The sequence below is a fragment of the Chlorocebus sabaeus genome, chromosome 24 (genome assembly GCF_047675955.1).
Source record: "Chlorocebus sabaeus isolate Y175 chromosome 24, mChlSab1.0.hap1, whole genome shotgun sequence".
Classification (NCBI taxonomy): Eukaryota; Metazoa; Chordata; class Mammalia; order Primates; family Cercopithecidae; genus Chlorocebus; species Chlorocebus sabaeus.
In genome coordinates, this window is record NC_132927.1 from 69,580,596 (window position 1) to 69,607,334 (window position 26,739).

General features: G+C 40.3%; 1 protein-coding gene across 3 annotated transcripts in view; it reads right to left on the minus strand.

Annotated features, from left to right (window-relative positions):
- The window catches only part of BTBD7 (BTB domain containing 7), a 104,862-nt gene that overhangs the window by 48,842 nt on the left and 29,281 nt on the right, over positions 1–26,739 (minus strand). For 2 of the 3 annotated variants that reach the window (XM_007987654.3, XM_073011278.1), the window contains 2 exons: positions 14,069–14,256; positions 11,950–13,029 (listed from right to left, as the gene is read on the minus strand). In XM_007987654.3, coding sequence (XP_007985845.1) covers positions 11,950–13,029; positions 14,069–14,150 — 1,162 coding nt within the window. In that variant the 5' untranslated portion in view covers positions 14,151–14,256. Of the gene's footprint in view, positions 1–3,466; positions 6,841–11,949; positions 13,030–14,068; positions 14,257–26,739 lie in introns of those variants that run through there. The other variant, XM_007987655.3, reaches the window with a different exon arrangement.

The window sequence follows — 26,739 nt, forward strand, 5'->3', positions numbered from 1 at the left end:
GGATATTTGTACAATGCAGAAGTTCTTCCTTCCTTCTGCCATTTTCCCTCTTTAGTCAGTATTGCCCTCCTCCCCAGTCCTATTTTCCTTATACCAAATCACCTGTATGTCAGACTTCATTCATTTTGTATTCCTTGGGGATGGAAGGCACCACACCTGGCCTCAATTGATGTTAATTATTCTATTTTACTTTGAAAGTCATATATACATGGTGATATGTGCAAGGTGTAGTGAAGAACATGTATCTCAATAATTCAAGACAAACGTGATGCCCTAAGTTTACAAAGTCTGCTATTTTGCCTTCTCCCTCCATCTTTCGAATTTTATTATCAGAGAAAAGGTTTTGCTTGTTGAGAAAGCTTCTAACTAAACTTTGTATAATTTTTGTTGTTGCTGTTGTTTGTTTCGAGACATAGTCTGGCTCTGTTGCCCAGGTTGGAGTGCAGTGGCACGATCTCAGCTCACTGAAACCTCTGCCTCCTGGGCTCAAGTTACTCTCCCACCTCAGCCTCCTGAGGAGCTGAGACTATAAGCATGTGCCACCACACTCAGCTAATTTCTTTGTATTTTTTTTAAAGAGACGTGGCTTTGCCACATTGCCAGGCTTGTCTTGAACTCCTGAGCTCAAGCTATCCGCCCGCCGTGGCCTCCCAAGTGTTGGGATTACAAGCGTGCCAATTTTGCATTATTTTAAATAAAAAGAAATTTAGACATTTAATAGATTCTACTACAAACTAACAGTGTATATTTTAGAGATATCATTTCTTGTTATAGCTACAAGGTACCTGATATTTATTTACATTTTAAAAGTCATATAACAAGCTATAAAATTTATTTATATACAATGTTTTATTTTGGTTTGGTTTTGAGACAGAGTCTCTCGCTCTATCACCCAGGCTGGAGTGCAATAGCAGGATCTCAGCTCACTGTAATCTCCACCTCCCCCGTTCAAGCAATTCTCATGCCTCAGCCACCAGAGTAGCTGGGATTACAGATGTGCGCCACCATGCCTGGCTGATTTTTGTATTTTTAGTAGAGATGGGGTTTTACTATGTTGGTCAGGCTGGTCTCAAACTCCTGGCCTTAAGTGATCTGCCTGCTTCGGCCTCCGAAAGTGCTGGGATTATAGGCATGAGCCATTGCGCCAGGCCAATACCATGTCTTCTAAGTATACAAATAAGGGTGAATAAACATTCCACTTTCAAAGACAAAGAAATACTGGCAACTCCTTAAAATTTTCTTTTCTCTTAATAAACAGGACAAGTAAGAAATAAAAAGATACTTAATTCAGATTAAGAATTTCCAAGTTACCTTAACATTCTGAGTTATATAATTTCCCATAAATTTAATTCTCATTATTACTATACATTTTTATTAATAAATTTTAGATACATCATTAGTTCCTTGATCTAAATTATAAATCAGTGCAGAATAAAAGACTGCCTCTGGATTAAAATTTTTTTGGCTTCAAAAGATGAACAGCATTAAACTGGCTTTTGAGGATTTTCTAAATTCAACTGATAATCTGTTTTAAATCAATGAACCGACAAGTAAACACTTAGTTGATGAGATAGGTTTTCTGACACTAAACTTAAACCGTGAATTAAATGGTAGAGAGTTATACCATTTAGACCATATCTAAACTTACTTTTATAAATAACACTTCATATTTTATTCCTATTCTGGGGTTAAGTGCTTTCATTTTGTTTGCAACTCCTAGGATAAAATTTATTATAACCCCTGCTATCCCACTCCCCCACTTTTTTTTTTTTTTTAAAGAAAAGGTTACTCAGCTTTCAAAGGTATTAAAAATAATTCCAAACATGTAACTGACAGTGTACTAAGAACAAAGCAGTGTGCTAGGTTCTCAGGTTATTCAAAGATGACCAAGATTTTGATACACAACTTTGGGGGCACACAATACACTAAGTGATAGAGGAAATGAGACAGGTGCCTAGGTAATTCCAAAACAAGTTAGAAGATATAAAACCCTAAGAAAAAAAAGTGTTTTAGAAATTCTCAGGATGTAGAAAATACTTTTAACCTGGAATGGCTAAGCAAAACAAGGAAAGTAAGCATGTGAGTTTGGTCTTAAAGGTTAGGGTAGGATTTGGACATTTAATGATCAAAACCAAAGATACCCCAGACAAATGAAAAGTGAGAGCAGAAAGTGAGATGTGAAGAGTTTGTAGTCTATATGAAAAATGATTTAAGTTTTAAAACAAAACATGCAATATTATAATATATTTATTTTTAAGACGGAGTCTCACTCTGTCGCCCAGGATGGAGTGCAGTAGCGCGATCTCGCTCACTGCAAACTCCACCTCCCAGGTTCAAGTTATTCTCCTGCCTCAGCCTCCTGAGTAGCTGGGACTACAGGCGCCCACTACCACGCCCGGCTAATTTTTGTATTTTTAGCAGAGACGGGGTTTCACCATATTGGCCATGGCTGGTCTCGATCTCCCGACCCTATGATTCACCCACCTTGGCCTTACAAAGTGTATAGCCATGAGCCACCACGCTCAGCTTATACTTTATAATTTTTAAGTTTTATTTTTTTGTTTTTGAGACAGGGTCTCACTCTGTCCCCCAGGTTGCAGTGCAGTGGCATAGTCTTGGTTTAGTGCAGACTCCACCTCGCGGGCTCAAGAGATCCTACCACCTCAGCCTCCTGAGTAGCTAGGACTATGGGCATGTGCCACCACGCCCAGCTAATTTTTGTATTTTTTGTAGAGACAGGGTTTCGCCATGTTGGCCAGGATGGTCTCAAACTCCTAGACTCAGGCGATCCACCCGCCACGGCCTCCCAAAGTGCTGCAACTACAGGCGTGAGCCACTGTGCCTGGCCTATTTTTATCTTTTTATTAAAAATTTTTTTGTGTGTGGAGACAGCGGTCTTACATTGTTGTCCAGGCTGATCTTGAACTCCTGGACTCAAGCAAGCCACTGGCCTCGGCCTCCCGAACTGCCAGGATTACAGGCATGAGACACTGTGCCTGGCCTACATATTATACTTCAGAACTGTACTCATAATTTTGAGTAATGTTTTTCAAATGTTATATTTTATTACGATTAGAGATATATAACAACTTCAGAGTCACTTGAACTGAGATTCACAAAACTGAGATTAACTCTTCATCTATGTTGCATGTTTAAAACCTGCATTTACTATTCTGATCTGTTGATAACGGTCTTTAGCTTGGCCCCATTCTTCTCTAGGAAGTCCATTCATATATATTTGCTGAAGAGGAAACAATTCTAGACAGAAGTAAAATAAACTACCAACTTGATAGAACTGAGACAGAGGGAAGAGTGTCCATATGTAGACAGTAGAGGCTGGGAAGAGGGAGAAATGGATGAGTGAGTGGGGACAGTAAGTCTTTGCTATTTTGCATTTGTTTCAAGTCACACACTCTTGGAAAGTGACCAAGTTGCTAAGGGAAAAAAACGAGGTCATTGCTTTCAGTTGCTTCTCTGGTAGATTTTTAATTCAATAAAATATAATCACATCCATTATGACTAAAAATATGGGCAAATGCATTACAGAGTCCATTTTGGAACTAAAGTTATAAATAAATTTCATATTGTAAAGATTGAAAAATGCATTTGTGATCAAGATGAAAAAACAAAATCTGCAGTTTGAAGTCTACAGTAAAATGTCTTGCACTGGAAATATGCCTGTAGATGTTGGTGCTAATTCTGCAGTATTTTGCTTTGAGGTCAACAGTATTTATGACAAGGATGGTTGAAGTTCATGAGTTAATCTACAGTTCTCCTAAACAATGAACTTTTCCTCAAAAAACTACCAATGAATGGCATACTCTTACTGTTCTCACATTTTCAGAGCTGTTTACCCAGTATATGCTAAGGTCATTATGAAAAGTCAAAGTGATCAAACAAGTGGTCCTTCTTTGGAGACTCTTCCAATCTAGTCATCTCTTTTGGAATTTTAAATGCTAGTCTTTTAAATATAGGTACTGCTACCAATCAGGCTTCTTACACTGCAATAGCGGAAAACAACTCTAGTTGGCTTAGAGAAAAGGAATTCAACTGAAAGGACACTGTTAATCCACAGTGTTGCTGGGTAAAGCTAGAGACCCAGCTCAGTAGACATGGAATAAGGAAGGCTGCAGAATGAGGACTCCACCACATAGAAGCCCAGTGAAGACCCTGAGTTGCCCTGGGACCCTGGCCACTAAAGCTCCTACATTCTGTCCCTGGATAGTGAATGTCATCAATGGCACCACTGCCATGGGCTTCTCTCCTTTTCCACTAGATGTTGCTGCCCCACTCTGCTTCCAGAAAAAATTCTCTATAGTCCCTGCTTTTCTATACCACTAACCCTGACCACAGAAGGCTAGAGAAGAAAGTATATGACCTTTAAGGCTTTTCTACTGGGAGTTGGGCTCTGCCTCCTATGAAGACCTACACAATGAGACTAGGAAGAAGGTCCTAATGCTGGGCAGCCTGAAAAGTCAAATGACCAATATAGGAATGCTATCTCTTCAGGAAACAACGGCTGAAACAGTACAAAGCCCCTGTTCTCTGGCTAAGTGCTCTGAAGCAAAGTTTGAGTGAGCTACCCAGATCCCTGACCCCACAGCTTTAAATCTCCTGAGCGCACATGACCCCCCACCCAAGTCGGGGGTAATGGCTCACAGCTGAGGCTCCTACAAGTTGATGTTTCAATCACTAGTCTTCTGTTTTGCTCCTAAGAGTAGGCCACAGCCTCCCACCCTCATTCCTGGAAATTGGGTCTTGTATTTCTCCCTTCTCCTACCATGCCCAAATTCCGGGGCTAGGGTCAGAAGAGCTGGTTACAGCTGAGTTACAGCTTCATGACTTCCAAACCTGGGAAAAGGCTAGTTAATAATCTCTGAGCCCCACCACATTCATAGGCTGACAGGATGACCAAAGGAGGTAAGTAACAGCCCTCTGTACCTCAAAGATATGATAAAGTCTCCAGTTCTTTAGGATTGTGGCCTTCTCTTGGTCTCTCTGGTTCTTATGGGCACTGATGTTGTATCTTTATTAATTATGCGCCAGGCGTGGTGGCTCACGCCTATAATACCAGCACTTTGGGAGGCTGAGGCGGGTGGATCACCTGAGGTCAGGAGTTTGAGACCAGCCTGGCCAACATAGCGGAACCCCGTCTCTACTAAAAATACAAAAAATTACCCAGGCAGGGTGGCAGGCGCCTGTAATTCCAGCTACTTGGGGGGCTGAGGCAGGAGAATCGCTTGAACCTGGGAGGCCGAGGTTGCAGTGAGCCAAGATTGGGCCATTGCACTCCAGCCTGGGTGACAGAGCAAGACTGTCTCAAAAAAAAAAAAAAAAAAAAAAAAGAAAGAAAAAAAAGAAAAAAAAGTTAAACTTGTAATCAAAGTAGCATATGCTCATCATTTAAAAAGTCTGGTAGTAACACAATGCTAACCCTAAGCGCCCCCCGCCCCCCACCCTGTCCTACATCCCTTCCACTTTCAGTTCTGCTCCCCAGAGGTAACTACTCTCAATTCTTTAGCTCTTTCTTCTAGTATTTACCTCTCTATATTACTATTTTTATTAAATCAATATTCAGTGTTTATAATTAAATAGTGCTTACAGCTGAGCCATGCTATGTATTAAAATTATATATTCTTTCATATGTAAGGTTAAATTTATCTTGGAAATATTCATTTCTTCTTTTTCCACTTGCTTCATTTTCTATGAACCTATTGCTAATTCTTCATAAATGTACCACAAGAGTCATAAAATCGCTTTGTCATTTGCTATTTAATGTTCAAACATTGAAAGTAATTGATTTCTTCCCAGACACCTCTTTCCTTGGAGCCTTTCACCCTCCCGGTCTGGGCTAGACTGAATGCCCACTAGACCTACTGTATGGCTGATGCCTGGGATCTCCCTTTGCTTCCCTTCCGTGCTGGACTCCATTTTCTAGATCCTTCACTTCTTTGTTCTTGGTTTGCTTCGTCATTTGGTGGAATACATTCCCAGCAGCTGCCTGAGTGGGGAAGCAGGGGAAATATCCCTACTCAGGCAGTTTTTTGAGGTATGACTGAAAAATGCCTTTATTTAGCCTTACACTTGATTGACTATTTGGCTAAATATAGGATTTTGTGTTTAAAATAATTTTCCATCAGCTTTTGGAAGGCACTACTACTTCACTGTATTGTGGTATTCAGTTGTTGCTACTGAAAATTTCAATACCATCTGATTCCTATTTCTTTGCATGGAACCTAATTTTTCTCCTCCCTGAAACATTTTAAAATTGTCTCTTTTTCCCTAGTGTTCTGAAAAAGAAACTTTTAATATAGAAATTCCTTTAGTTTTGGAAATATTTCTTATATTACTCCTTAGATACTGTCTTGTCTTCACTTTTCTCTGGTATATATATATCTAAAGCCACTATTTGTTAGATATTAGACCCTGGATGAATACTCTAATTTTCTTATTTGTCTCCACTCATTTCTTCATTATTATTTACTTTCTAGATTTCCTCAACTGTACCTTTCAATGCTTCCATTATATCTTTCATTTCTGCTATCTTATTTTGAAGAGCTCCTGTTTTTACTGTAATAGCATCCTGCTTATGTCTCACTGATTCCATAAAAAGTTCTTTTATATAAGGATATTTTGATTCTACTGAAGTTTTTCTTCTGCTCCCTTCATTGTCTGTTTCCTCCAGGACTTTGTTCTTTTTGCTCTGATCTCTGTCTCAATTTGGAAGCTTTCCTCAAATGTCCAGTTATCCTTGGATGGGTTTTCATTTGTAAGACTGAGGCAGTAAACAGCTGTTTGAAAGCTCTGCTGCACAGGCAGGCCTGCTGACTGTAGTCTCCTCTGTAAAACAAATGGAAGGCAAGCTGGCTTTTTCATTGTATAATCCCTGAGTGTAATTTCATTGTGGAAACCCAAAACATCAGTATCTGTAAGTATATATACTTTTGAGCTGTTCACCATTTCCAGGACTCCAGTTTCGTCTTGTATTTGCCTGGCTGGTATTACAGCAGGGGTTAAGGAAGTAGGTGATTTCACCACAGGGTTTCACATAATTATAGATTTCAACCCTGTGCTGCATCCCTACCCTCCTCTGTAGCTGTTTCTAGATTTGGAATCTAATTTCTTTAGAAAATTCAGAAAATTTTAGAAAAATCTCAGGTCTCCTGTGTTTTGTTGTGGGGGCAGTTGCAAGTGATAGTAATGCAAGAATAGACAAATGGACCACTGGGACAAAATGGAGACTCAGTACTGATGCAGGAATACAATCCATGCATACACAGCAGCTTTAAGAGTGGCACAAATCAGGAAGGGAAATGGATTTTTTCATAGGGAGTACTTGGTTCACTATATGGAGAAGAACAAAACCACATCCTTTTCTAATACCATATATAAAGATGAATTCCAGGGTTGGGGAGAGGGTCTGATCACTCAGTTTTCAGACTTACAATCAACTCTTTTTAATTCTATGCTATGCATATCCCTTCTTTCCAGAGTACTTAGTTCCACCTGGCCTGAGCCATGCCAGAGCTCTAACAGGTGAACTGCCTGCCTTCTCCTCAGTAGCCCCCTTTACAGCATCTAATTACAGGCTGCTCCTCTGTTAAGCCAGTAATCAAGTCTCTATCTGCTTTCCATTTTCCAAAATTTCAGCATCTTCTTCCCCATTGTTGTTTTCTTCTTAGGTATCTTTGTCTCTTTGTCCTTGAGAATTTATATTTGTTTTATTCCTTCACTATAATAATAGCGCTTTGAAGGAAATAAAATTAAACATATTCAATTTGTTATGTTTAAATGAAAATCAAGTGAAGTTAAATCTAGTCCTAAATGCCAGGCCTGTAAGTTGAGGCCCTGTTATCTACTTGAGATTGCCTACTGCCTGCTCCTCCCTACTGATACAAAACACAATCTCTGTGTAGACCAAGAACCCCAACCCGCCCGGGTTCTTCTTCTTCTTTTTTTTTTTTTGAGAAAGAGTCTCATTCAGTTGCCCAGGCTTGGAGTGCAGTGGCGTGATCTCGACTTACTGCAACCTCCGCCTCCTAGGTTTAAGCAATTATTGTGCCTCAGCCTCCCTAGTAGCTGGGATTACAGGTACGCACCACCACGCCCAGCTATCTTGTAGTTTTTAGTAGAGACGGGGTTTCACCATGTTGGCCAGGCTGGTCTCGAACTCCTGACTTCAGGTGATCTGCCTGCCTTGGCCTCCCAAAGTGCTGGAATTACAGGTGTTTGAACCACTGTACCTGGCCCCAAGAATCCTTTCTTTTACCCACTTGCCAAACCACTCTAGCAGTCTGCCTATACTGCCTTTTTATTTTTTTTTTTTGAGATGGAGTCTCACTCTGTCGCCCAGGTTGGAGTGCAGTGGCGCAATCTCAGCTCACTGCAAGCTCTGCCTCCTGGGTTCACACCACTCTCCTGCCTCAACCTCCCAAGTAGCTGGGACTACAGGCACCCACCATCATGCCTGGCTAATTTTTTGTATTTGTAGTAGAGATGGGGGTTTCACCTTGTTAGCCAAGATAGTCTTGATCTCCTGACCTCGTGATCTGCCTGCCTCAGCCGCCCAAAGTGCTGGGGTTACAGGCGTGAGCCACTGTACTCGGCCTTTTTTTTTTTTTTTTTTTAAGACAAAGTCTCACTCTATCACCTGGGCTGGAGAGGAGTGATGCAATCTTGGCTCACTGCCACCTTCCCCTCCTGGTTCAAGAAATTCTAGTGCCTCAGCCTCCTGAGTAGCTGGGATTACAGGTGTGTGACACCACACCCAGCTAATTTTTTTGTATTTTTATTATTTTTTTGAGATGGAGACTCACTCTGTCGCCATGGTTGGAGTGCAGTGGTGCAATCTCAGCTCACTGCAAACTCCATCTCCTGGGTTCAAACGATTTTCCTGCCTCAGCCTCCCGAGTAGCCGGGACTAGAAGTGTGTAGCACCATGCCTGGCTAATTTTTGTATTTTTTGGTAGAGATGCGGTTTCACCATGTTGGTCAAGCTGGTCTTAAAGTCCTGGCTTCAAGTGATCCATCCACCTTGGCCTCCCAAAGTGCTGGGATTACAAGCGTGAGCCACTATGCCAGGACAATTTTTTTTTTTTTTTTGTAGAGATGAGGTCTCACTATATTGCCCAAGCTGGTCTTGAACTCCTGGGTTCAAGTGATCCTCCTGCCTCAGCCTCCGAAAGTGCTGGGATTACAGGTGTGAGCCACCACACCTGGCCTAGTAAAATTATTTTTTAAACTTAGTTATTTTAGAAAAAAACTATGTGGGAGTGAGAGACATATGTTGTGGTGATTACTATAGTTGAGCAGCTAACATTTACTGAATGTTTACTACATTAACAGGTGCTATTCAGATCATTTAACATATATTATTTCCTTTAATCATCATAGCTTAGAGGGTTTACTATCCTTATTTTACAAATGAGAAAAGAGGGGCTTAGGCTATGTGACTCGGTTAAGGTCAAACGAAAGACACAGTAGAGAAGAACTGAAACCCAGTCTGTCTGGTTCTAGAACCTGAACTCTTGAGCTTTATGGTATAAAATCCTACCTCAAATGACCTAATATTCTTCTTCCTATGGAAATGAGGTAAAAATTATGTTATAGTCTTTTATAAACCTTAATATGAATGTTTCATGGGTATGGGGGAAAGATGCCCTACATGGGTTACAGAAAACAAAACAAAAATTAATTCTATTTTGAATAACAAAGGGAAAAAGAAGAGCATGTATATTCACATTTAAGGGAATATTTGTACACAAGGTTTTTTTTGCTTGTTTTAAGTAACCAGATTAGGTAATGCAAAAAGTATTATTTCATGTCTTTAAATACACTGGATAAAATATAACTTTTAGCTAAACACTAAAAAAAAAAAAAGAAATTAACTCAAGATAAACTCTAGATAAACAATCAAGTATTACCAAAGATCTTAGACTTGGCTGACAATTTTACTTTGCATCTAAAACTTTAAAAAAACCTGCAAGGTGCGGTGGCTCACGCCTGTAATCCCAGCACTTTGGGAGGCCGAGGCAAGTGGATCACCTGTGGTTAGGAGTTTGAGACTAGCCTGGCCAACATGGTGAAACCCTGTCTCTACTACAAATACAGAAATTAGCTGGGCATGGTGGCAGGAGCCTGTAATCCCAGCTACTTACAAGGCTGAGGCAGGATAATCACTTGAATCCAGGAAGCGGAGGTTGCAGTGAGCTGAAATTACGCCACTGCACTTCAGCCTGGGTGACAAGAGCAAGACTCCGTCTTTAAAAACAAACAAACAAAACTTAAAAAACATATATTAAAGAATGTTTTCTCATACAAAGTATATATAATTCTGTTTCTTATTAAAAGCCATCAAAAATAAAAATATTTTCAGAAAATAAAGATTATTATATCTCTTTGGTAATATAGCAAACTTCAAATTTTTCTGTAGAAGCATTTTCTGACAAATTTGGTTTTACAGAAAAAAACAGCAGCTTAAACTGCTACTCTATTTTTGATAACATATTTTTCCTACAGTTTGACATCTAAATAGTCTATGACTGATATAATGATTCTTACTCTAAACTAATAAAATGTTTTAATGACATTTTGATTGTCGTCATAAAATAAAACATCTATTATAAAAGGATTATGGTAAAGTAAGGTTTTAAAAGATTCTTTATGTAAAAGAAATCTCAGCATTTTCCCACTCATGTTTATTCAATGTCTTCTTCTATATAACTTCCCATTTTATTACTAAGATTTTTAAAAAATAGAGCTGAGTTCTCACTATGTTGCCCAGAATAGAGTGCAGTAGCTGTTCACAGGTATGATCTCAGCTCATTGCAGCCCTGAACTCCTGACCTCAAGTGATCTTCCTGCCTCAGCCTCCCAAGTAGATGGAACTACAACCACATACCACTGAGACTGGCTTAATGTTATTTAACTGGGGCTATTTTTCAATTTCTCAAAGCCCTATTGATAGGCTGACTTAAACATATAATACATATTATTTTCAAGTTCAGTACTTAGCTTTCCTTATTTAAATTCATGTCTCTTACTGAGACCATTAATAGTCTCTTCTAACTGGCAAGTTCTAATGTTCTTTTAGCTAATATGCATTAGCTAAATTAAAAATCTCAAGCAGTCTCCTGTCACATAGCGTATTTTCTTTTAATATATGGTCACAGAAAGCTAAGAATGCACTGTCAAAACAGTAAACTGCCTTTGCTCTCCTACAAAAGGTCTCTCTCCAGCTCTGAAATGTTAAGATTCTAACATTTACCAACAGATATATACATCTTTTAATGTAACTTTCATGAATTTGTTTGCCTATAACATAAAAAACGTGCTGTCCTAATTTAAAAAAATTTCAATTTAAATTAAATGAAGAAGGCACATGAATCTAGTGCTAACTGTGTTTTACATGCTGTAGGCTGTGGCTTGATGTACAAGTTGAATCTAAAAATAAGATAAGGAATATTTTAAAATTTAAATCAGAAGCCCTGCCCAATTCTGATTCAACTAAATTCGTATCTAAATGTGACTATCTTCATTTTTGTAATGAATTTTTATTCTTATCCAAACATTTAAACATCAACAAGGTACTGAACATAAATATGAGACTCAAAATGTGGGAAGCTGGGCTCTTTCAAAGCTCGGGTGGAGAGGGTGTAGGTCGGTAATTATATATTCCCATACCTATCATCTTACATTAGGGAAGGAAGAACCTCAAGTCTCATTTAATGCTCTTATATCACTAGTACTGAATGCTTGATTTTAATAGTAAATAAAGAACCACATTAATACTGACCCTCAATCTGTCTCAGATGTCATAAATGAAGGTTCAAAAAAACTGACCCTGTAACATCCCAAACACTGAAATCATAGAATATACTAGTTGTGTTTTCAATTTGGAAGATCAATACAGAATTCTAGAAATCAGAATTAAAAACCAGAACTTCATACCTTGTGCAAGCATGTTAAATTCCAAGAACAGTGCTATGTGGTAAAGTTCCATGGCTTCTTCTGCCCTGGTCATGTTTGGCTTCCCTGTGACGAGAGCCTGAACTTCACTGAGACTCCCCACAGAGGGGCTACAGTGCAAAACAGAGAGGTCCACCACGTCGGTATACATACAGTGTAATATCACTTTTGCATATTTTTTTGGTATAATGGACTCATCTAATATAATTCTTGTGGGAGTCCTCAAAGTTCGGTCTGTGATTTCTTCACCAGTTCGTATCCTCCTTTGTAATAAATTTCGAAAAAATGGGGACCGTGCAGAAATAACAGCCTTGTGGGCTTTGAGCTCTTCATCTAAACAGCTCTGATTTCCACCAAAAGCTTCAACCAGTTCCGAGTCTGAAGAAAAACTAAGGACGACATCATAATAACACATGTAATCAAAGAGTCCACGCATATCTACATCCAGGGAATTTGGTGTTCCAAATTCTTCACTAAGCTGAACAAGGATATCGACATTTTGAAACCTTGAGTCCTCCATTCCAAACTCTCCTGTATAAAGGTAGTGTAACAAAGCAGAAAACATGGGCATATCAATACCAGCTGTATTGATGTCCATTATTATCTCTGCCCCATACTCAGGTGAGGAAGAAAGCAGTGTTTTAAAAAATGGACACCTTGCTGCCAAAATGGCACGATGAACAGGAAAACAAGTTTCTTGAAATATTAAGTCTACATCAGTACAATACTTGTACTCATAAAGATCAGCCATATCTTTCTGCAATGTCCGGGCTTCTGGTCTAGCCAAACTGGCTTGTAGAGAAAGCTCCTTTAATGCTGACGTTCCCTCATATTCCTCCACTAATGCATTGACATCTCTAACATCCCACCCAGAGAGGAGTTCTCGCATCTGCTTGGCATGATCGGCAGACCTATTAGATTTCCGACGCTTAATAAACTTCTTTTTGAGGGTGGCAAGGCCAGAGGTTCTCTTTTTTTTGTCTTGTGGTTTCTCATGGCCATGGTCAAGGCTATACAATTTTGATTCGCAACCATAGCCTTGCTGAGAATAGGATGATGTCCCTAAGAAGAAAATTAAACAAATAAAAATTTGTTTCTTTTTTCTTAACATTCATTATCAACTTTTACTTTAACATTTTTCATGCTGAAAAACTCTGTAAGCAGACATTACCGAACCACTCAAAATTGCATTTGTTTTTTATAAAGGAAGATTAAAAGTTCAAATAACTCATTTTAGTTTTCAATTTAATTCAATTTCACTTTTAGAGATGGAGTCTCACTCTGTTGCCCAAGCTGGAGTGCAGTGGCAAGATCACAGCTCACAGTAGCCTCAAACTCCTGGGCTCAAGGGATTCTCCCCACCCTCAGCTTCCCAAGATGCTGGGAGTATAGGCGCGTGCCACCATGCCTGGCTAATTAAAAATTTTTTTTTTTTTTTTTTTTGTAGAGATAGAGTCTCACTAATGTTGCCCAGGCTGGTCTTGAACTCCTGTCCTGGTCTCATGCAATCTTCCTGCCTTGGCCTCCTAAAGTGCTGGGATTACAGGTGTGAGCCATCGTGACTGGCCTACATTTTTTATATTAAATAAGAAATAGGGACAAACAGGGCAAATTAGTGTAAATTTTTTAGAAACAGTCTTTCGTTCCCTGGCTATCAAAGGACATTTATCATAGATCTTAATCATGGGTTTTTTAGAAATGAAAAGTAGGCAGAGTTGTAAATTAAGAATATTACTTGTATATAATTGTAAAATGTTTCTTTTTCTTCTTAATTACACAAGTCTGCATTTGTATGGGCAAAATAAATGAAACAAGACACAGGAAATATGTACTTCACCCTTTTCACACCAATGGAGATGGATAGTTTGCCTAGGGTAATTGGCAATTATGGTTAAAACACAGAAAAGCTCAACTGTGCTACAAGCAGTTTGTTTAAGATAAGCCAGATTTAAGATTTACATTTGTTGGGGAAAAAAATCTAGATGCTGCAGAATTATTATAATAACTACAGCTCACTTCTTTTGTCATCTACCGAGACTATCGAAAACACAATTCTATTACAGTCACAAAAGAAAGTGAAGTTAGAAAAACTGAAAGTTACCTATAAAAGTCTGTTGGGCCTGTGAATTTCCCCCTACCCTCGGGGAACATGAATGAGGATAATTAGATGCATTAGCACCCATTTTCTTCAGTCACTCAGGCATTCCGTCTGTGGGTTCTTCAGAGCATAATCCCAGAGGCCTTTATGAACCTTCAACCCTGGATCCAGCAGCCTCTTTTCATCCATTTCTTGATATGAAACAAAAATAATTTAATTCATTTTTTCAAGTGTATCTCAGATCACACAGTTTTTTTAAAAAAAAACTACTGAAAACTGCTTTCATTCACAAATAACAACACGTTGTCAAATTCACATGTCAAATTTTCATAAAATGTAAATCTTTAAGCTTGAATTATGAATCTGCAATTTGAGCCATAAAATGTACCAATTATATACTTTCTAAATCAGTAAAAAGTAACATATCAGACCAATTTAAATATATAGTTACAGGAAGAGTATTTGAAAACACAGGGAAAGTATTTGGACTGAAAATAAATGTTTTAATTTTTGCTTTAAATCCTTAGAGGCAACCACCATTCATTATTATCTAACATTGTAAGCAACTTACAAACATTTAAGAGGTCAATACTGGTACTGCACATACAAAGAATACATAATTGATTAGTTTGTTGTTTTTCTGCCTTAAAATAGAGTTGCTAAAAAATGAATCTTTAATCTGTATAATTAGGCATTTTACTGAAAGACGGGGGAGGAAAGGTGGACAATTAAAGCCAAATATATGTAAGCTACTTGTTCTATGGTAATTTTGAAAGAAGTTATTATACACATGGCAAGAGACACAAAACAAAAAATTTTATCTATTCGCCCCATAAAGCCCTGAAAACAAAAATTCTGCTTTCTATTATCTGATATGATGATTTAAATGGACAGGACAGTAGCAATAAGAGGTAATTCTAACACTTATAGATTAAATTCTGAACATGGAAACTTAACTCTCAGAGCTGCTAGCAAGAGATATACGCAAAAAAAAAAAAAAAAAATCTAAGAGAGAACAAGATTAATGGAAATACTTCTAAATCTTTACACCATCTGGATACATAAAATCTATCTGACTAAATGGGGTAATGGGTTTAAGAAGGGAAAACGTCATTTAAATCTATTATTGGAATTGTTAAGAAACCAGTAGGCAGTTAACCTAGCCTCATAATGAAGAATGAAGTGTTTTAACAAATACAGTAAAAAACACATACACAAATTATCACAAAAGCTCTGCTAGAAACAGAACTGCATCAAGATGCTTGGAATTTATTTTCATCTCTGTTAGTGATACAGCATAACCTTATGAATTCATGTTTAAAAATATTGCTAACATTTGTGTTTTCCTACAATCTTTTACAGACTATATTAATATGAAAATTAATTAATTATTTCGATGGAGTCTCGCTCTGGTGCCCAGGCTGGAGTGCAGTGGTGCAATTTTGGCTTACTTTAAGTTCCAGTCTCCCGGGTTCAAGCAATTCTCCTGCCTCAGCCTCCTGAGTAGCTGGGACTAGAGGTGAGTGCCACCACGCCTGGCTAATATTTGTATTTTTAGTAAAGATGGGTTTTCACCATGTTGGCCAGGCTGGTCTTGAACTCCTGGTCTCAAGCAATCCGCCCTCCTTGCCCTCCTATAATCCCTGCTGGGATGATAGGGGTGAGCCATTGCACCAGCCATGAAAATTTACTTTATCTAAGCATATAATTACTACTTACAGCGTTCAGGATAAGACTGGGAAACTTACTAACTAGATATAGATATTATGAAAAGTAGCAGTAACTCTAATCAAATCATACATAAGCAAATTTCCTATTTGAAACTTATCTGCCTACCTATGAGAACAGTGCCATTAGACATAAGACTTTACTTCAGTGAATACTACTGGAAGTATGAAAGGCTGTGGGTGGCCAGACACATACACAGTGCATTCTGTAAGAACTACACAACAAGGATTCTAAAGGGTTTAATATATGGTCTGCCCTTTGTATTCCATGGGTTCTGCATCCATAATTCAACCAACTGTAGAAGGAAAACACTTGGGGAACAAAAAAAGAATTGTTGCAGCTGTACTGAAAATGTACAGACTTTTTTTTCTTAACATCCTAAGCAAAACAGCATAACAACTGCTTACAAAGCATTTACATTATATTAGGCATTATACGTAATCTACAGATAAAGTTAACCAGAGGATGTGCATAGGTTATATGCAAATAGTACACCATTTTATATGGTCCTGGAGATTTTGGTGTCTGCAGAAGTCTTGGAATCAATTCCCCACCAATCCTGAGGGACAACTGTACTATTTTGTAAATATTGCCGAGATAGTGCCACTGCACTCCAGTTTGGGCAACAGAGCTTAACTTCATCTCAAAAAAAAAGTTAAAAAATGTAATTCTTCCAGCAAAGTTCAACTAAAAATAGATAAGTAACCAATCAAACCTTTGAAAAAGTTTGATGTGGCTGGGCATGGTGGCTCACACCTGTAATACCAGTACTTTGGGAGGCTGAGGCAGGTGGATCACCTGAGGTCAGGAGTTTGAGACCAGCCTGGCCAATACAGTAAAACCCTGTCTCTACTAAAAATATAAAAAAATTAGCTGGGTGTGGTGGCACATGCCTGTAATCCCAGCTACTTGGGAGGCTGAGGAGGAAGAGTTGCTTGAACCTGGGAGGTGGAGGTTGCAGTGAGCCGAGATTGCACCACTGCATTCCAGCCTGGGCAACAAGAGCGACACACCATCCAAAACAGAAAGAGAAAAAATTTTAGTTACATCCAGTTTTCAATTCCTAAATACTAGAAATGTAGGAAAAGCTGCTTTTTTGGATAATTCATTTTGAATGTTGTCAATTTTTGCAAAACAAGAATTTTGCAATTTGAATGTATTCTCATGTCTGTTAGTGACACAGCATAACCTTATGAATTCATGTTTAAAAATATCGCTAACATCTGTGTTTTCCTACAATCTTTTATAGACTATATTTATATGAAAATTAATTAATTATTTAGACAGAGTCTCGCTGTGGCGCCCAGGCTGGAGTGCAGCAGTGCAATCTTGGCTCACTTTAACCTCCGTCTCCTGGGTTCAAGCGATTCTCCTGCCTCAGTCTCCTGAGTAGCTGGGACTAGAAGCAAGTGCCACCATGCCTGGCTAATATTTGTATTTTTACTAGAGATGGGTTTTCACCATGCTGGCCAGGCTGGTCTTGAACTCCTGGTCAAGACCAGGAGTCTTGCAAAACAGGAACTAAAATTACCTGTATTAATTCCACTTCAAACTTAAAAACCAGTTAAGTCTAACAAATCTTAGTTTTAAAGGTGAGCTCCACAGAAGATTCAAGATCTTATCAGGCTTTTATAGCGGTTCTTTCAAAGAAAATAAGGGACTGGAGGCCAAGTTTGTGGCCTCATGTACAGGTCAAACCCTAATCTCACTAAGGGTTTACATTTAAAACAAAAAACAGCGCAAACCATCCTTTCTCAAAAAAGTTTAAAATATATTAACAGAAATCCAGAATAAAACTATCATGTAAAATAAAAAGCCTTTACCAAAATGAGGGAGTGGGGGGAGACTTTTAAGCTGAGCTTGGAATCCGAGTGTAATGGGGGATGGTGAAAATCACACTGAAGTGTTTCTAAAGGTAAGACGGCATGGTGTCACTCCTATGGCTAGGCCTCTTCTCACCTTCAAGTTCCATTATTATTTCTCTTTTTTGTTTGTTTTGCTTATTTCTATTGACTGGGTAAATTCAGTAACATAGCACAGAGTATGCTTATGGCACAAAACAAGGAAGAACAGAGCCTTGCCTCCAGATGAAGAAAAATCAGAAGCATCTTGAGAAGCGGACAATAATTTACTACTCTTTAACATGTACATGCATGCACACACACACGGAATTATTTTCATCTGAGAATCTTGTATCGTTTGTAGAGACTCAAGATGCTACACGCCAAGCATCCCTAATCAGAAAATCCCAAATCTGAAATGCTACAAAATCCAAGACTTTTCGAGTGCTGACAAGATGCCACAAGTGGAAAATTCTGTAGCTGTCTTTTTTGCTTTTTGATGGTTCAATGTACATAAACTTTGTTTCATGCACTATACTAAAAATACTGTATAAAATTACCTTCAGGCTATGTGTATAAAGTGTGTATGAAACATAAATGAATTTTGTGTTTAGACTTGGGTACCCCACCAATCTATCTCATTATGTAGACACAAATATTCCAAAACTGGATAAAACCCCAAACCTAAAACACTTCTGGTTCCAAGCATTTCAGATAAGGAATACTTGACGTGTATTACAATGGTTTAATCCTTAAACCATGTCAAAAATCCCTTTTTTAAAAAAAAGCTCTGGTAAGGGAAGAACACCAAGAAAAAAGAAAATAAAATTTAAAAAGCTCTAATGATGAGCAAAATTAGATATTCTAAAGCAATTATACAAGAGCTTATGACATCAACGGCCCCACTGGAGAAACAAGAACAAGTTGCAAACACTAGGAAAGTCAGAGGCTGAGCTAAGGATGTTTGGCCATTTGTTGCTACAATAAGCAGTAGTAGCTGCTGGGACAGCTGGGGTTTCACGAACTTAGAGAGGTGGCCTGAAATACAAGTGTCTTTGGGATTTAGGGAAAATCTCTTCCTGTTAGCTCTTGGTTAATGGAAACTCCCTTCAGGATGAACTGATTGGGGGACATCCATATATTCTACTGGAGCTTTATCTACTAAAATAAACACAGACCTTGGAAGGGAAGGGAAGTGGGGGAGGCAGATTTCCTGGATGAGATGTAACTCTTGAGTTTATCCTGTGTCCCCCCAGTTCCAGAGCCTGATGGGTAACCCTGACTATAGTTCTAGTACTGCAGCAGTATTTCTTCTCAAAATTCTCAGAATTCATTCAGGGATTAATGTCACTACTTCTCAGGTAACCAAAATCCTATGTCAAGTGGTGCTATTACGTTATTTATTTCTTACTAAACCATCACTTGTAGATGTTGGAAATGAGAACTTGTCTCAGTCTAATCTCTCCAGCGATGTGTTCTCTCCAGGCAAGCCTGGTCTCTCTTCTACAGACATCCAATCTTTGTATGATGTAAAGGAGAGAGGAACAAGGAGAGGGGAGAAGCGGGGAGGAGGTCTACAGGACTTGGAGAGGCCCAGAAGATGCAAATGACTGATGAATCCTTTTTCTAGAATCACCATTCTGGGGGACTCCCTCTTAATAGCACATGATCAATCCCAATCAGATGATGCTGACTGTCTTAAACTAAAATAAGCTCCAGTGATCACGGCAGACCCAACTGTGGGGTGGGGACGGGGAATCATGTTGAATACAAGAGACACTAAACAACCCATGAGACATTTTTTAAAAAAGAGAAGTCAACTTTCTCCTCCCTAACCCACCCCCTGCACTCCAGCCCCAGAAAGAAAGCCCTAGGCCAGCATTTTCCAAAGAGCTTTCCCAAAGTTTAGAAAATGTAGGATTAAACAAAGCCAAATAGGTTTCTTTACTTCAGGACATTTGAGCACCTTCAGAGTGCTGAGGTTCATTGTAAAGAGGGAGTACGCAGCATGATCTAAAGAAGCCCTGCTGCCCCCACAGGGCACAAAGGAATGAACTTGCATAATACACTCAGGAAAATGCTGATCTTTGCCACAGAAACACTTTTTACTGCTTCATGTAATAGAAAGAACTGTGGGAGTTAAAAGTATCTAGGATTTGGTTATCTCTGTATCACTAATTTACCATGTATGTAGGACACATCACATGTAATCTCTATGGGCCTCAGTTCCTGTATCTGTAAAATAATAACGTTGAAACAGAGATCCAAAAATTTAATGAAGTTGTACGGTTTATTAATTTAGGAAATATGGATGGGGAAGGAAGTTCGTTTGTTCTTCATTTTTTTTTGAGATGGACTCTTGCTCTGTCGCCCAGACTGGAGTGCAGTGGTGTGATGATCTCAGCTCACTGCAACCTCCGCCTCCTGGGTTCAAGTGATTTTCCTGCCCCAGCCTCCTGAGTAGCTGGGATTACAGGCATGTGCCACCATGCCCAGCTAATTTTTGTATTTTTAGTAGAGACGGGGTTTCACCATGTTGGTTAGGCTGGTCTCGAACTCCTGACCTTGTGATCTACCCGCCTCAGTCTCCCAAAGTGCTGGGATTACAGGCGTAAGCCACCATGCCCAGCCCTTTTTTTTGAGACAGGGTCTTGCTGTCCTGCCCAGGCAGGACTGCACAGCTCACTGCAACCTCCACCTCCCAGGCTCAACCAATCCTCCTACCTCAGCCTCCTGAGTACCTGGAACTACAGGCGTATGCCATCATGCCCAGTTAATTTTGTGTGTGTGTATGTGTATGTATGTATATATACATACACATATACACACACATACATATTTTATGTATATGTTTTTTTGGTAGAGATAGGGCTTTGCCATGTTGCCCAAACTGGTCTTGAACTCCTGAGCTCAAGTGATCTGCCCATCTTGGCTTCCCGAAGTGCTGGCATTACAGGTGTGAGCCACCATGCACAGCTGGAAGGTATTTCTGTACTAAATGTTAATCTACAGAGAGGGAAAAAAAAAGGCACCTGAATTTCTCATTTTAAACATATTTCCCTTCCCTTTCAGTCTGACTTTAGGCACAGGATAAGAATGTGGGGCAAATATGAATATAAATAACAATGGCCTGGCTCAGTGGCTCATGCCTATATTACATCTATATTCCCAGTGCTTTGGGAGACTAAGGCAGGAAGATTGCTTGAGGTCAGGAGTTAGATACCAACCTGGGCAACATTGTGAGACTGTCTTTACAAAAAAAATTTTTTTTTTTTTTGAGACGGAATTTCATTCTTATTGCCCAGGCTGGAGTGCAACAGTGCAATCTCAGTTTACTGCAACCTCCACCTCCTGGGTTCAAGCGATTCTCCTGCCTCAGCTCCCGAGTAGCTGGGATTACAGGCATGTACCACCATGCCTGGCTAATTTTGTATTTTTAGTAAAGACAGGGTTTCACCATGTTGGTCAGGCTGGTATCAAACTCCTGACCACAGGTGATCCATCTGCCTCGGCCTCCCAAAGTGCTGGGATTACAGGCATGAGTCACTGTGCCAGCCAAAAAATATTTTTACATATATACATACACACACACACACACAGAATTAGTTAGGTGCAGTGGTAGGTGCCTATGGTCCTAGCTACTTGGGAGCCTGAGGCAGGAAGATTGTTTGTGCCAGGAGTTCGAGGCTGCGGTGAGCTATGATCACACCACTGCCCTCCAGCCTGGGCAAAAGAGTGAGACTTTCTTAAAAATAAAAACAAAAAACCCAAAGAAAAACCATAATGAAAGAGAAATGTAAAACTATATTAATACTTCACTACCGTCAAATCTAAGGTGACACCACTGCTACAGACCACAGGCATTTGGACTACCCATGTAATGAAAATTAACAAAGGGACAAGCAGATTTCCCAGAAAAAGCTTTTATTCTGGGGCTTGTCCTACTGTGCTAGAGCGTAAGGGAGACAGACAACAGAGGCTGGTTCCCTGAGAAGAGCCAGTAAGGATTTTTTTATTAGGCAAAGCGCAGGAATTGACATCAGGGGTAAGGTATGCAGGCTGGGCTGGGCTAAGCATGTGAGGGGTAGAGTATGCAGGTTAGCAAGGCTGGTTGTGATGGTTATCTCGAGTATAGGTTAACTGGTGGTCTGTCTGGCTGGCAAAAACAAGGTTGGAAACCAATTGTTCAGCATTCCTTCCAGAGGTGAGACACTCAACAACCTTGGTTCGATTTTGGATCTCCTAAGGCCAGTTTCTGGAGTTCTTTAAGCACAAGGTACGGTTAAACATTATGAGAGCACAGAAGAATGGCTATTTTCTTTGTATGACTAAAGCCTCTGGATTAGTGGGTATAGCGCCAGTCAGGCAGTGGTGTGGGATTTGTGATCAGTGGGAATGTACGAAAAAATGCTAGTGGGGGTGAGTTCAAGCCAAGCCTCATCCCTATTCTGTTTTTTTTTGAGACGGAGTCTTGCTCTGTTGCCCAGGCTGGAGAGCAGTGGTGCGATCTTGGCTCACTGCAAGCTCCGCCTCCTGGGTTCACGCCATTCTCCTGCCTCAGCCTCCCAAGTAGCTGGGACTACAGGCGCCCACCACCATGCCCAGCTAATTTTTTTGTATTTTTTTTTAGTAGAGACGGGGTTTCACCGTGTTAGGCAGGATAGTGTCGATCTCCTGACCTCGTGATCTTCCCGCCTTGGCCTCCCAAAGTGCTGGGATTACAGGCGTGAGCCACCGCACCCGGCCCCTGTTCTGTTCTTAATATGATGTATTATTCAAACCAAGAAGCTTGAGAGTGAAAAGGGGTACATACCAGAGGGGATGCCAGAACATGAGTTGCCCAGGTCTGACCAGGCAAAGTGGGATGAATGGTCATACCTATAGCTAAATCTCACATTTCCAGAGTAGCTTAGAAATAAAACAAAGTTTTGGGCCGGGCGCAGTGGCTCACGCCTGTAATCCCAACACTATGGGCAGAGGCGGACGGATCACGAGGTCAGGAGATCAAGACCATCCTGGCTAACATGGTGGAACCCTGTCTCTACTAAAAATACAAAAAATTAGCCGGGCGAGGTGGCAGGCACCTGTAGTCCCAGCTAGTCAGGAAGCTGAGGCAGGAGAATGGCGTGAACCAAGGAGACGGAGCTTGCAGTGAGTCGAGACTGCGCCACTGCACTCCAGCCTGGGCAACAGAGCGAGACTCCGTCTCAAAAATAGATAGATAAATAAATAAAAATAAATAAAACAAAGTTTTAAAAGAAACAAAGGGCTGGGCGTGGTGGCTCACGCCTGTAATTCCAGCACTTTGGGAGGCCGAGGCAGGCGGATCATGAGGTCAGGAGTTCGAGACCAGCCTGACAAACATGGTGAAATCCCGTCTCTACTAAAAATACAAAAATTAGCCAGGCGTGGTGGCACGTGGCTGTAATCCCAGCTACTCAGGAGGCTGAGACAAAAGAATCGCTTGAACTCAGGAGGCAGAGGTTGCAGTGAGCAGAGACGACGTCACTTTACTCCAGCCTGGGTGACAGAGTGAGGCTGTGTCTCAAAAAAATAATAAAGAAAGAAGGAAAGAAGGCCAGGCAAGATGGCTCACATCTGTAATCCCAGAACTTTGGGAGGCTAAGGCGGGAGGATCACTTGAGCCCAGAGTTCTGAGACCAGCCTAGGAAACCTAGTGAGACCCTGTTTCTACTAAAAAATAAATAAGAAGGCCAGGCACGCTGACGCCTGTGATCCTAGCACTTTGGAAGGCCGAGGCGGGTGGATCACAAGGTCAGGAGTTTTGAGACCAGCTGGCCAATATGGTGAAACACTGTCTCTACTAAAAGTACAAAACTTAGCCAGGCGTGGTGGCGGGTGCCTGTAGTCCCAGCTACTCGGGAGGCTAAGGCAGGAGAATCGCTTGAACCCAGGAGGCGGAGGTCGCATTGAGCCGAGATCACGCCACCACACTCCAGCCTGGGCAACGGAGCAAGACTCTGCCTCCAAAAAATAAATAAATAAAATAATAAAAATAACAAAATTTTTTAAAAAAACAAAAAACAAAAAACCTAGGTTAACAGAAAATGGCTTCCTTTGTCACCCCTGTCACACCCCAAGCATGTTTTACTTAACATAACAACATTGAGAGTTTACTATATGTCAGCCTGTTCTTAGAGCTTTCACAAGTATTAACTAATTTAATTATCCCTGTATCTTTTTGACTGATGAGGCTGAGAGGTTAGTAACTTGCTCAAAGTCACAAAGAGCTAGGATTACTTTTGTTTTTTTGTAAACCTTCAGTTCTATTCTTGGATACATTTCAAGAGCAACAAGACAAAAAGAGACTGTGAACAGCAAGCAGAAGCAGAATCAGCAATAAACCCATCTTTTGAGAGTATCTTCAAAAAGAGACGAGAGGGGGAGTTCAGAAAGCCACAACCAAGCTAGTATGTCTCTCTGGGGCCACCGAATATAGAGGCAGATGACCTCCACCTAGCACTGAAAACCCTAAAAATACCAAAGATATAAAACAACAATATTTGTGACAGCAGCAACTCACTAAGGAGAAGATGAATTATGATCCATTAAAAATATTAAGACAGAGCTAGTAAGTTGCAGAGGTGGGCCTAGCATTCAGTTTCTTATATCTATGTGTAATCTTATCTTTGTATTTTTTTCTCTAAATTTTGAAGGAAAAATGTCTAGAGCAGACAAACATAATTCCACTTCAGAAATGGGAAGTGAATACACACCGGACAGTGTTACTTTTTCTGTTTAAAACAATCACTCACATAAAGCAGAAAATGACTTAACTGAAAGGAAAGCGTATGAAATCAAAGTAAAACCAAGGTGTCTTTCAGAATATTTACAGCTAGAATACATGTTACTTGATGGCAGGATGTCACTTTGTTATGCTTGATTGATCATACATCCATCCACCCATCTGCCATCTGGCTGCATAAATCAACAGAAATACATCAAGGAAAAAAGGATAGGTTGCTGGGCGTGGTGGCTCATGCCTGTAATCCTGGCACTTTGAGAGGCCAAGGTTGGGGGATCACTTGAGGTCGGGAGGTCAAGACCAGCGTGGCCAACATGTTGAAACCCCATCTCTACTAAAAATACAAAGTAACAGCCAGGTGCAGTGGTTCGCGCCTGTAATCCCAGCTACTCTGGAGGTTGAGGCATGAGAATCACTTGAATCCAGGAGGCGGAGGTTGCGGTGAGCCGAGATCATGCCACTGCACTCCAGCCTGGGCTACAGAGCAGGACTCCATCTCAAACAAACAAACAAACAAACAAACAAAACCCCAAACAAACAACAAAAAAAGATAGGTTATTCTAGGTGGAACAAAACAGGATACATAAAGAGAAGTAACTCCTGTCCCAGTTAGTGTACCACTCTCAATTCTCAACCCTACAACTCTATTATCTACTAATACTGAAGCATAATTACTTACATTACCACTAAACTTTAAGTTTCCCAAGGGTAGGTATTACATTTGTTCATCTTAGAATCCTTACCATTCACCACAGAATACAAAGTAAGCATACAATATTTGAATAAATCAATGTTAGTATTACCATGAATGTTGATAAATATCATGTCCAAGGCCTAAGGGTACGTATGTTGTGAGTATGGGTAGGTATTAGATCAAAAAGCCTCAAATGGCTGGGCACAGTGGCTCACACCTGTAATCTCAACACTTTGGGAGGCTGAGGCAGGTGGATAGCTTGAGGCCAGGAGTTCAAGGCCAGCCTGGGTAACACAGTAAGCCCTTGTCTCTACTAAAAACAATTAGGCCATGTGCAGTGGCTCACACCTGTAATCCCAGCACTTTGGGAGGCTGAGGCAGGTAGATCACTTGGGACCAGGAGTTTGCGACCTGCCTGGCCAACATGGCAAAACCCTGTCTCTACTAAAAATACAAAAATGAGCTGGGCGTGGTGGTGCATACCTATAATCCCAGCCACTTGGGAGGCTGAGGCATGAGAATCGCTTGAACCCAGGAGGCAAAGGTTGCAGTAAGCCGAGATTGCGTCACTGTACTCCACCCTGGGTGACAGAGTGAGACTCTGTCTCGAAAACAAAACAAAAAACCAATTAGCCAGGCAAAGTGATGTATGCCTGTAGACCCAGCTATTCAGGAGGCTGAGGCGAGAGGATCGTTTAGGCCTAGAGATTGAGGTTGTAGGGAGCTATGAGCATGCCAGTGCACTGCAGCCTGGGCGACAGAGCAAGATCCTATCTCAAAAAAAAAGAGATAAGCCTCAAATGCCAAAGGTATTGGGTGTGTGTTCAGAACACAAAAGAGGAACTACTGGAGCAAACAGAATAGTAGGAGCAAAGCAGCACCATTATACTACCATTACAGAAAGACTATTGGAAGATGATTGATCTATAAAAAGATGCTTGATGCAGAAAGACTTATTAGAGGATTCTTCCAGTAGTCCAGGAAAGTGTTACTAAGGTCCTGGCTTTCTTTATCTCTAAAATGGGGGCAACATAATAGCACCTACTTTACAAGGTTGTTTTAAGAGTTAAAATAATATGGACTGCTGGTCAGGCGTGGTGACTCATGCCTGTAATCCTGGCACTTCAGTAGCCTGAGGCAGGCAGCTCACTTGGGCTCAGGAGTTTGAGACCAGCCTGGGTAACATAGTAAGATCCCACCTCAGGAAAAAAAAAAAAAAAAAAAAAAAAATTAAAAATAAAAGATAATATGGACTGCCACTTGGAAAGCAGAAACAGGAGTCCATCAAAAGAGAAATGTCTTTTGAGGGACTTGGGCCTGTGCCAGGTCTGACCTGGACTGGACAAACTACATCTTAAGATGTTAAAATATTCTTAAAAAAAAAATCGGTTTCTAGCCATTCAAAGTAGAGAATCAATTCCTGGGAAGTGGTGCACTAAGAATGAACGTGGCTGCACGGTGAAGACATGAATGGGCATCTCCTACTTTGCCACCTTTACCTCAGAGCTCACACTCCAAACGCTTCATCCTGTCCTACAACCTCAGAAGATCCTCCTGAAGCAACAGATGGAAAATGGGAATTAGAGGGCTGAAAAGGCCCCCCAAGACGGAAGACTGACTCTAGGCCAATGGGTGTCGCTTATTC